The 12,617-nt window shown below is 41.7% G+C and overlaps 1 protein-coding gene across 5 annotated transcripts in view; it reads left to right on the forward strand.

Annotated features, from left to right (window-relative positions):
* Atp2b1 (ATPase plasma membrane Ca2+ transporting 1) overlaps positions 1 to 12,617 on the forward strand; it is a 106,162-nt gene that overhangs the window by 79,299 nt on the left and 14,246 nt on the right. For all 5 annotated transcript variants that reach the window (XM_029482166.2, XM_085843116.1, XM_085843117.1 and 2 more), the window contains exons 10-13: positions 2,014 to 2,256; positions 3,582 to 3,823; positions 5,460 to 5,697; positions 11,831 to 12,010. In XM_029482166.2, the coding sequence (XP_029338026.1) occupies positions 2,014 to 2,256; positions 3,582 to 3,823; positions 5,460 to 5,697; positions 11,831 to 12,010 (903 nt within the window). The remainder of the gene's footprint in view (positions 1 to 2,013; positions 2,257 to 3,581; positions 3,824 to 5,459; positions 5,698 to 11,830; positions 12,011 to 12,617) is intronic.

Below are 12,617 nucleotides of genomic sequence, written 5' to 3' on the forward strand. Positions count from 1 at the left end.
TGTTTGTTTTTTAAATGTATTGTGTCTGCATGTTTGTGTGTCACATGGTGTGCATGTGCAAGTCAGAGGACAGCAGAAGTGGATTCTTTCCTTCCTCTATGTAGAACCCATAAATCCACGTCAGGTCATCAGACTTGGTGGCAAGCAGCTTTACCCACTGAGCCACCCTGCCAATCCCCACTGTTTATTTTCTTTCAGACATTTAACACAGATTTTGTAATTTAAATTTTTTAACATATTAAGGTGTTACAGAGCACAGTTTACCTACCTATTTATACTTTTTCCCATTTTTTATTAGATATTTTCTTCATTTACATTTAAAATGCTATCCTGAAAGTCCCCTATACCATCCCCCCGCCTTGCTCCCCTACCCACCCACTCCCACTTCTTGGCCTAGCGTTCCCCTCTACTGGGGCATATAAAGTTTGCAGTACCAAGGGGCCTCTCTTCCCAATGATGGCCGCCTAGGCCATCCTCTGCTACATATGCAGCTAGAGTACCCATGGAAGGAGTTACAGAGACAAAGTTTGGAGCTGAGATGAAAGGATGGAGCATCCAGAGACTACCCTACCCGGGGATCCAACCCATAATCAGCAACCAAACGCAGACACTATTGCATACGCCAGCAAGATTTTGCTGAAAGGACCCTGATATAGCTGTCTCCTGTTAGGCTATGCAGTGCCTGGCAAACACAGAAGTGGATGCTCACAGTCAGCTATTGGATGGAACACAGGGCCCACAATGGAGAAGCTAGAGAAAGTTCCCAAGGAGCTAAAGGGATCTGCAACCCGATAGGTGGAACAACAATATGAACTATTTATACTTTTTTAATGCTTTAAAATGATTAGAAATAATTAGAATATAGATGTTTTTTATTTTAGACAAACCAATCACTCATTTTATCAAAATTGTCATTAGTTCATTTTGCGTAGTCTTTAACGATGCTAGGTTTTCAGTCAATCAGGAAGTTTCACGTTCCCTGAATAGAGAAGTGAGATGCTTGTGCTTCGAGTCCTTTAAGCTTGCATTCAGTGTCTGCTCGGCCCTGATGTCATCAGCATCTGTTCCGTTCACCGTGGTGTGGTCCTTATGCATCCTGGCAGTGTTTTGTGAAATTGAACGTGCTTCCTTATCTGCAGATTTCATTCTCTTATGTTCTCACATTCTGATCGTAATTTGGGAAGTACACATTTATATGCATGAAGACGCTCTTGTTTATAGTATGCTTACTGTAAGATCTACTTGTTTATTATTATTGTGTTTGTGTGGGGGCACGAGTGCCAGGGAGCACCCATGGAGGTCAGGCTTTTATATTCTCTTGTGAATTGGTTATGGGTAGGGGGACTTTGGAAATGAGTTGATGTGATTTCTCTCTACCCTGTCTATAATTTAAATGCCTTTTGTCACTGTTGTGAAAACTCTTGGCATCTTTGCTACCATCCTCTTTAGTTATAAAGGAAGCAGTGACATACACTTTGGATTAGTGGAAATGATTCAGTCAAGTCCTTGAGTGTTAACTCGGCCTGGGAAGTTAGAGGGAAACCCCCAACCAAATGGCTTCATACTCACCAAGTCTCCATTTTCATCCAGCTGAAGCTCTGTCTTTGTTGGAAATCGATAAGGGGTCTTCTTATTTGCTACTTAGTGAAACTTAGTCCTTTATCTTGTGTTATCATAATTATCACTATACCCATAGTAAGATTGCCATGGAGGTAAGACACTAAGCATATCAGAGGCGTGTGGTACCTAACTATACAGATGCTGAGATCTCTCTTAGATTACATAATACGTCAGTAACATGCTTGAAACCATTGCTAGTGGAATGATCTTTGTTGGCCTATTTGGGTAGATCAAATATTCTAAAATCCTTCTGGTGTTTAGCTGGTACTTTTAAAGCTGTGTTTATATCAATTGATTTTAACTGATCTTATTGCAGTATCATGAGGTAATTATCTTTCTGTGTAGTTTAACTGTCTTGGGTTGTGGTTTCATTTTATTTTCTTGCTGCTGTAGAAAATGATGAAGGATAATAACTTAGTGAGACATCTGGATGCTTGTGAGACCATGGGGAATGCTACAGCTATCTGTTCAGATAAAACGGGAACCCTGACAATGAACAGGATGACGGTTGTTCAAGCTTACATAAATGAAAAGCATTATAAAAAAGTTCCGGAACCAGAAGCCATCCCACCAAATATCCTGTCCTACCTGGTAACAGGGATTTCTGTGAATTGTGCTTATACGTCAAAAATATTGGTAAGGTTCCTTTAATTTATATGCATGAAAATACTAGTGTTTATAGTAAGTTTACTATAGGATCTATTTACTTGTTTATTATCATTGTGTTTGAGTGGGGGCCTGAATGCCATGGAGCACCTGTGGAGGTCAGAGGTTAACTTTATGGAAGTGATTCTCTCCTTCTAGGTTCACTTGTATTCCAGGAGTCAAACTTGGGGTTCTAGGCACGTGCACGTGCCATAACCCCGAAGCCATCGTCTAGCCCACGCTTTAGGGGTTTTCTTTATCTTTAATTTCTGGTATTCAGAAACTTTGAGGTTTTACAGTCAGAATGCCTGGCCGTGTTCTTAATTTTATTATTATTTGCGGTGGTGGGTATACAACCAACGGCCCTGTACCTGTTAGGTCAGTGTTCTACCCCCATTCGACATTACTCATAGACTTCCCATAAACTCATCATACTAAATTATCGTCGCTATGTTCATGCTGTAAAAGGCCTGGCTGTCTCGTGGAGAACATCAGTGTCCATTGCTAGAAGCCCTTGAGAACTGCTGTCAGTGTGTACTTTATATATGCTGCCCTGCTTGGGGGTGGGGGTGGGGGGGATATGATCTTACCCATAAAGTTGTCTTTAAACATTTTAGAAGCTCATAAAGTAATCATAGATTTTGTGAGAACTTTATTAGGTTATTTTCAACTTTGCAAGCTTTCAATTTTTTATTTAAGCAGAAAGCGTAACATGTATGTTTGACTTTTTATTTCTCTAGTGACTTATTAAACTTGTGGGCAAAAATTATATTGCAAGCCGGCTAATGAAAACATGGGTGGGTGGGTGAGTGGGTGGGTAGGTTAGAAAGCTAGGTGGTTGTGGTCCTAGGCTTGATCTACTGTCAAAAGTCTGAGCTTTCGCTTTCTATAAATAAGGACTTATTGTGAGTTACTTAATATAGAAATATACAGTAAAAGTGGGAAGAGAAAATGGAATTAAGGTTAAGTCCTACTGTGTAATCAACTGTAAGATACATGCATCTTATGTCATTTAATTAGAAGGTTTTAAGTATGCCTGTTTATAGCTACTGAAGCCACCACCATAGCAGTTGGAAAGCTTGACAGAAGGCCACTTGACTAGCAACTAACTGGGCTTAGGCAGAAGTCACATCACCCTTCCACAAAAATCTTTCTACCTTACCTGTGCTCTTTTTGGAAATTCTCATAGAAGACATTTTCTACATCATTTTGTTTTAGAATGCTATGCTCTGTTTTGCATTTTTTAAGTTAAATTTTTAAATAGGGAAGTGAGATAAATGTAGCTTTTAATGATTATTTATTTATTGTTTTTGCAGCCACCGGAGAAAGAGGGTGGATTACCTCGCCATGTGGGTAACAAAACGGAATGTGCCTTGTTGGGATTTCTCTTGGATTTAAAACGGGATTATCAAGATGTTAGAAATGAAATACCAGAAGAAGCACTGTACAAAGTCTATACCTTCAATTCTGTTAGGAAATCCATGAGCACAGTCCTGAAAAATTCAGATGGAAGTTTCCGCATCTTCAGCAAGGGTGCCTCCGAGATCATTCTGAAAAAGTGAGTATGAAGGACTCCGTCCGATGAGTGAGACTGTCGTGTGCAGGACACCTCTGTGCGGTGGCTCTGAGACTCGTGCATTTAGGCGGCATCACAGAGCTTTGTAGCATCCTTTCTGGCATCCAGATAGGCCTGCTATGTTCTGCCTTGTGCACTCTGGCTTCTTATGTTTCGGCAGTTTGCTCTAGGGAAAATAAGCCCATTGTATTTGGCGTAATAATTGAAATAAGCTAAGCTTTCGTGGTTTTGTGAAACCTAGGCTTTCTTTCACCTGCATCACAGCTGTGTGGCTTCAGTGGGACAGGTTAGGAACCTGTTGTATCTCTGGCTTTCTTGGTTAGCAGGTAAATGGCAAAGGAAAGTTATTTTTGTTTTGTTTTTTGTCAAAGTCAATCAAGCATTGACTTCTACCTTGCAACTAAGTACCTTTGGAGACCGAGGCAGAATTTTTTTTTCTCCTTACTTTGCATTTTCCTTCATTAGAAAAGGGGATGGCGTATAGTAACTCTGAGAGTGAAGCAAATGAATGTGTGTACGTTTTCTAGAGGCTGACTGGAGACTGGAGGTGGGTCTATTGTAAGTATATTTTCAGTCTGCTTTGAGACTGAGCAGGTAAGGATGAATAAAGCAGGTGTTACCATTACAGCATTTCTTCATCAAAGCTCTGGGACAGAAAGCTAGCTGTGGTGGTGCTTGCATATGACCCCAGCATTTGAACATCACAAGGATTACAAGTTAAACACCAGGTACCGAGGACTGATGAAGTGGCTGTTGCTCTTACCGTAACCCTAGCTGAGAGATGAGAGCCACAGAGGAACATAGCATAGAATTCAAAGGAATGAGCTTATCATGTACACTTGAGAGAAAGGGATGTGGACTTCGGAGACGATGGCACCTTGTGAGTGAAGAAGCCAGTGGTCAGGTCAAACTGTCAGAGTTACCAAATGCACTCGGAGTAACATTGATGGCAAGTTCACGGCATGCGGGTGACATTCAGTGTTGTGCACGAAGGTTAAAGATCTGGTAGGATACCCAAGCACTAATGGGAAGCCTCGGCAAACAGGACAGAAGGTGTGGGTGTAGCAGACACCCCCATGGAACCACGCAGAGGTGCATCACCAAGAGAGGAGGACAGGACAGTGTGACTCCATTACTTACTGGGGAGAAGCTGGGGTTTAGCATCACTATAAACTACTTTGACGTAATATTTCTCACAGAACGCCTGTTTTGTTATTTTAACAAGAAGATTCTTTTTTTCTTTTATGGCTAAAACAGTATAGGTGATGAAATGACCTCACAGGTAAGGGGTTGATGGAACTTAAAATGTTTATTTAAAATGAGAAAATATTTTTGACCACTCAAGAATCTGTGAAAGTGTTTTAAGAATAATGTTTCCAAAAGAGGCGCTTTAGAGACAGCCCGAGGTGACTGGTTAAGGACCGTAACTAAGAGCGAGACAGAGGAAGAGTGTTTTGTAAAGGAAGAGCTGGGACACCTGTAGAGAGCGACATATAGCATTCCCTGGTTTCCTGATACCACACCCTGTGACTTCCCTCCTACCCGTGCACTTGACAGAAATGGCAGTAACTCTTACTTTTGTTAATTATTGACGTTTGGATTCGATGTTACCTTTTAGGTGTTTCAAAATCTTGAGTGCTAATGGCGAGGCAAAAGTATTCCGACCCAGAGACCGTGATGACATTGTGAAAACTGTGATCGAGCCCATGGCATCAGAAGGCCTGAGGACCATATGCCTAGCGTTCAGAGACTTCCCAGCGGGGGAGCCAGAACCAGAGTGGGATAATGAGAATGATGTCGTCACCGGCCTTACGTGTATCGCGGTTGTGGGGATTGAAGATCCTGTGAGGCCTGAGGTAGTGAAAGCTCCCATTCTGACTGTGCAGAGTCCCGTGCTTCACCGAGCTAGGCAGTAGCCACGTTAATCAGGTCTTCCAGTAAAATGTCTGGGGTTGGTGATCTTTTTTCTCTGAACCAAAGATGAATGAAATAACAGCAAGGTGACAATAATAATGTAGTTAACATGCATTACTCTTTATGCTATTCAGTGAGGCAGCTTCCCTGGCTTCCCGTGCGTGTATACCAACATAACCTAGCACAGTGCCATGCCTGTGCTGCACAGTTTTCTGTTGATGATTATGGCCTTAGTATGGGATACCTTTAGATGATTGGGTTTTATTGTCTAGACCAGGACCATCCAGTAGAGCAGTGAGTGAAGACAGATATGTCTGATTTTTCTCAAGACAAAACCCACTGGCTATTTGTATCTGTTATGTTCTTGAGGTATGACTAGTACAATTAGAAACCTTTAATTTTTTTTAAAAAAAGATCTATTCAATTTTATTCTCTGTACATTGGTGGTCCACCTGTGTGTGCGTCTCTGAGGGTGTCAGATCCCCTGGAACTAGAATTACAGACAGTTCTGTGAGTGCTAGAAATTAAACCTGGGTCCTCTGGAAGAACAGCCAGTGAGTGCTTTTGGCCTCTGAGCCAACTCTCCAGCCCTGGAAAACTGAATTTTTAACTTAAATTCAAACATTTATCATAACTGGTAGCCGAAAGTGCTAGACTTTGACCTTTTCAGTTGATTGAAATTTGTGTTCATTTGATGGCTTTTTGGTTTTGAAGTATATCCCAGGTACTGTTCGATGGATTAGAGTCAGAAAGAGTTTAGAAATCTGGTCCCTGGCTTCAAAGAAGTCAGTGTCTTGGGTGACAATGGACACAGTATTTGGTGTTAGTCCATTGCCAGTTATGCAGAGACCATGGGGTATCAACCTAATCTTTGCTCTGATCTTACAGAGGGCAAAATTGAGATGTGTGGTGGGACTGTAGGCAGTAGACGGTATGTCCAAACCCCAGTTCTGTAAAACAAGAGTTAGAAAGACCACTAAGCTATATTCCCTCTCTGCAAGGCTCAAATAAGACTTCTTAAACATTGATTGCTTGTCTGAGTCTTAGAGCTCCGGGGATATGAGCTAAGGAAGGGGCGCAAGAACGTAGAGAGCACAGTTAGTTCGTGAAGCAAAGAGGGAACAACACAATAACTGCTTTTGTTTAATGATTGTATCACCTAATTTATTCATCCTGTCATGCTGGGCAGCTATCTAAAAACTGGAAATACTGATTTCAGGGAGCAAAACTGTAAGAGAATTTGTATTCCGGAAAAAAAACATCCAAGTTGTACAAGGATAGATGCTTCGATAGATAGAGTGCTAGTGGGAAGGAAACACCCAAATAGGTACAAGGACAGATGCCAGGACAGTCGGGATATTGTGGGAAGGAAAGGGTTTAGGAGGAAGACTGCTAGTCCCTGGGCTCATAGCCCTGATGTTTTAAATGGGTGAGGGCGCAGCTATGAGGATGGAAAGGTGGTGTTAAATGGGACTTGCTAGAGCATAAGAGTTGTAAAGGATATGCACAGGTCATAAAATAAGATAGTCGAGGAAGACCATATTAAGAATTTGAGCTGAAATGAAATATGGTGACACACTATGAGCAAGGCATATAAATAGCTGCAAGAAGAACATTCCAGGCTATATTAGTCACGGTTCTCTAAAGGAACAGAACTTACAGAATGAATCTATATCTATATAGGAAGGAGATTTATTAGACTGGCTTACAGGCTCTGCTCTGTCTAGTCCAACAATGACTGTCTACCAGCCATTCCAGGATCCGTTAGTTGTTCAGTCGATGAGGCTGGCTCTCTCAGCTAGTCTTCAGCATATGCTAGACTACTGAAGAAGTGGGCTCTAATGCCAGTGAAGGAATGGATTTGCCCGTGGGATGGGGAGAGCAAGCAGGCAAAGCAAGCTTCCTTCTTCTATGTCCTTTAGATAGGCTGCCAGCAGAAGATGTGACCCACGTTAAAAGTGGGTCTTCCCAGGCCGGGCATGGTGGCGCATGCCTTTAATCCCAGCACTTCGGAGGCAGAGGCAGAGGCAGGCGAATTTCTGAGTTTGAGGCCAGCCTGGTCTACAGAGTGAGTTCTAGGACAGCCAGGGCTACGCAGAGAAACCCTGTCTCAAAAAAAAAAAAAAAAAAATGTGGGTCTTCCCACTATGAATGATACCGTTAAGAAAAATATCCCTCACAGGTGTGCCCAGCCATGTAGGTTATAGTTACTTCCATATGTAGTCAACTTAACAACCAAGGATAGCCATTATACAGGCAAACAGCAAAACGTGCAGAGGACTGCAGGTGAGAAAATAGTACTGAGCTATTTTAAAGACAGGAAGGAAGCCAACATGGTGCTAAGTGTAAAGAATCAGGAGATAAGATTATCCCTGCTCTAACTAGACTGCAAGCCCTCTGAAGTTTTTCTTTTAAAATTTACGCATATAACATTATTTATGTGCTAAAATACTTTGAAGACTAGAAAGAGAGATACAGAAGCAGAAAAACCAGTGAGATTTGTAACACTCATCTCCAGTAATACTTGGAGATGATGACAGAAGATGAAATGAAGGATGACTTCGGGGTGGAATAATAGGGATGTTGGCTTTGGGTATGCTGGGTTTGGCCATGTTGAGTTATATGAGACATCCTGTGTGTATCACGTGAGCATTTGGACCTAGAAGCCATAGAATAGTCAAAGCTGGAGAAATTACTCATGAGACAAAAAGAAACCTGGGGAAAGTGTATAGCCACAGAAACAGGTAAAGGCTGAGAGCCAATTAGAAGCCTTACAGAAGAAGAGGAGCCAGTCTCTCCCTTCCGTCATTTGATGAGTGGCAGAGGGTATTGCCGTGTCAGAAGAGTGAAACAAAACTTCAGCTTGAGAGATCAAGGTAAATTTAGCTTGGTTTTTGCCATTTTATGGGCTCTTCTAGATCTTTGCCATAGGAAGACCAGGCAGAGTTCTGTGTATTGACTTGCAGCTTAAATTTTATCTAACAGAGTACTAAGTCAGGATGTCTGTACCTGAGTCTTCTTAACCCCATTATAGTCTTGATATTTTCGTTGATGAAGAGGGTTTGGGTTTTCGTTATTTTGCTTTTTCATTTTTTTGTTTTTTAACCAGTGGTTGTCAACCTCCCTAAAGCTGTGACCCTTTAATGCAGTTCCTGAAGTTGTGACAACCCCCAGCCATAAAATTATTTTTGTTGCTACTATATAACTATAATTTTGCTGCTGTTATGAATTGTAATGTAAATACCTGTTTTTTCTGATGGTCTGGTCTGGTTTGGTTTGGTTTGGTTTGGTTTTTTGAGACAGGGTTTCTCTGTATAGCCCTGGCTGTCCTGGAACTCATTCTGTAGACCAGGCTGGCCTCGAACTCAGAAATCCGCCTGCCTCTGCCTCGAAAGTGTTGGGATTAAAGACGTGCACCACCACTGCCCAGCTTCCGATGGTCTTAGGGGACCCCTGAGAAAGGGTTATTCTATATCCCCCAAAGGAGTTGCGACTTACAGGCTGAGAACCAGTGTTTATAATACATTAATTGATCGTTCTTCACAAGATAGATGGGTGCAGAAGGGGTGGAATGAGAGACTATGAGCCAGTTGCTCTGATGTCTGGCCTGTGCCGTTCTGAATCGGGAATCAAAACAAATGTAGTTTTCCTGCAGCTGGCTGGGAGCTTAAGCAAGACATGTCACCTCCCTTAAGTACCTTACTTTTAAAAAATGGAGGCAGTGTGTGAGTTGGAAGTTAGAAACGTTTTCTGTTTGGTGGGCAGAAAATAAATATTAGTTTCTCATTATGAATCAGCTTAAGATATAATTCCTGTATCATACAATTGTAACTCTAATGGTCCTCGTCTTGCTGACTGATAGTTGTGCAGATATCACTACAGTCAGAATAATTTCATCACCTGACACAGAAACTTCATAACCACCTATACCCATATTTGTTTTAGCTCATTACAACTAAATATTGAGTGGCCTACATCTTGCCATGTCTTCTACCCCTTAAACTCTCAGCTAAGTCAATTTTTGGTTTAAAAACAGATAACCCAGTGTCGCTCCTCCGATTCATCACCGCATCATTCAAATGGTACCTAGCACTTAGTAAATATTAGGTACAGTGCGTGTGGAGAACGTCTCCTTTCAGTGATACACCGAAGGCCAGCGTGGGGAAGATAGCAGTGTAAAGCTTTACATTTAGATACAAACTGGAGTTGTGTGTAGTTATTTAACTATCGTAAGACTATCAGGTACCCTGCTGTGTGTGCCACCCTTGAAAAGCATCCCCGTGGTAATTATTTCACCAGAAATATCTAATTTAATAGTGCAGTAAATACTAAGCTCTAGTTACTTACCAGGTCTTTAAATATGTAAATAGATGAAAGAAATTGCATTGGTGATTCAAACATAAGGGTCCTGCCTTGAGAAAAGGATCGACTTGCAGAAGGCATGAATATATAAGTATCTGTAATATGGTGGGGTAGTCAATAATAGAGATATTTAATAATAAATAAATGAAGGCCAAATGTCTAGCTAGGGACTCCATTCACTGGAGCTCCAGAGAAGTTCCATTTAACCTGGACTTAACAGAAGTTACAGGCACACAGCTTGCATGTCTGTGAAGTGTTACACACTAAGAGATTACACACATAAGAGTTTCTTCTCTCTCTCTTAAAATCGTGATCATGTTGGCATTGGGCTCTCCTCATTCCGCCATGAAAACCAAACCAGAGCAGAGCTGAGTATCACTTGCATCAAGCATTTCCCTTGGGTGTGTCATTACCAGCATGCTTTCCTCAGGGTTGCTCTCTGCATGGCCCGGAAGCCATTTGAATTTGCAGCTTCTGCTCATGTAGGATCTGTATGGATTTTCCCCCCCTAGAGGAGCAAGAAAGATTTCCTGAGCAAACTACAGTAGCAGAAGCACACCCTGCCATGTCAGTCTATATGTGGTAAAGTTTAGTAAATCTAGGAAACTATTCCGAGGCCATCTGCTACTCTGTAGTACGGAGAGCTCTGCGCTTTGTGTGTAACAGCTGAATGAAGCGTCATTTCGTAAAAGAATTTTATCAGAAACTGCATCAGATGTTCAAGAACAAATGGCATAGAGACAGGGAGAGCAGTTAGAGGATATTGCAATAAGTTCTGAAAATAGAACTGACTCAGGAGAAGTTTGGGATAAACTATGTTAAGACCTGTTGGTCCTTACAGAAGCATGGGGGAGGAATGGATAAGGAATTAGAGTTGACTCCTAGGCTTTGATAGGTGCTGAGGTTTAGAAAGCGTGGTATTCGGAACCGTGACGCCCACCTTATAGACAGAACCTTGAATACAGTTCTCCGTGTGAGAAGGAAGGGTGATTGGGTTTTAAAGATGGATGAGGACGGCTCTCCTCAACCTTCCTGATGTTGTGACCCTTTAGTACAGTTCCTCCTGGTGTGGTGACTCACAACTCACAACAAAATTATTCCATTGCTACTTCATAACTAATATTGCTACTGTTATGAATGGTAATATAAATAACTGATGTGCAGGATGCCTGATATACGACCCTCCCACCCAAGGGGTCATCCACAAGCTGAGAACCACTGGTTAGGGGAAAGGAAGTAAAAGTGGGCCGTCTATAACTATATGTGTGTGTGTGTGTGTTTAATTGCCTTAAGAATTGCCTGATGGGCTGGGCGTGGTGGTGCACGCCTTTAATCCCAGCACTCGGGAGGCAGAGGCAGGCGGATTTCTGAGTTCAAGGCCAGCCTGGTCTACAAAGTGAGCTCCAGGACAGCCAGGGCTACACAGAGAAACCCTGTCTCGAAAAGCAAAAAAAAAAAAAAAAGAATTGCCTGATGGTTTCCAGAGGGAGAAAGACCTTAAATAGTATTGAGAAGGTAGTATACAAAGCAAGGGTAGCAGCTAAAAATGACTGGTAGTAATAGAAACAAAGACACTATTGGCAGTGATTGAAGAAATATTGGACATCTTGAGATCAATGTGTCAGCTGTGGTCTATGAAGTCATGTTTGTTCAATATTTTTCTTGGAAAAAAAATTTCCATCCTAATGATTTTATTTTTCCTCTGTGAACCAGGTACCAGAGGCAATAAAGAAATGTCAGAGGGCTGGAATTACTGTGCGCATGGTCACTGGTGATAATATTAACACTGCTCGGGCCATTGCTACCAAATGTGGTATTTTACACCCAGGGGAAGATTTCCTATGCTTAGAAGGTAAAGATTTTAACCGAAGAATACGAAATGAAAAAGGAGAGGTAAGATTTTTTTTTCCTTAAGTTTTAAATTGATATTCCTAGTGTATTAGTAATTTCCTCAACCAATACATAGTGAATTTGTTGTTAGGGACCATGCCTCAGTAATGCTGTTCAGAAGCAACACAGTCCTGCATTCTAGGGGACAAGAATGGTGGTTCTGGAAAGGCTTGTGTCTTACGGGATGTTTTATGAAAGGAGTTACTATATGTCTATAAGTCCGGAACTATAAGACTACTAAGGTGGGCTGAAAGAGCAAAGAGGATGTAGATTTTAGGAGACTCTGTATTCTCAGAATTCTCATGCTAAGGAAGTTGATTTTCAGAGGCAGTATGGTGCAGGGAGGTTCACAAGTTAGCCTAATGGTATAGATAGCAGTGTATTTCAAACTTGTACAGAAATCAGAGCCACCAAGACAGTGTGTTAATGCATAGATTGATACATCCCACTCAGGAATATTTACCGTTGACCTGAGGCCCCGCCCAAGAACTGGTAAATGTGACAAGTCCCAGGGAGTGTCTGTTACTCTCTGGACCATGAATAAGGAACCACGGGTGAATATGGCAGCTAGCTGATTTGGAACTAAGACTAGTTTTGGCACATTTTAACC

This window comes from Mus caroli, unplaced genomic scaffold (assembly GCF_978045245.1).
Source record: "Mus caroli unplaced genomic scaffold, Mus_caroli_1 scaffold_9, whole genome shotgun sequence".
NCBI lineage: Eukaryota > Metazoa > Chordata > Mammalia > Rodentia > Muridae > Mus > Mus caroli.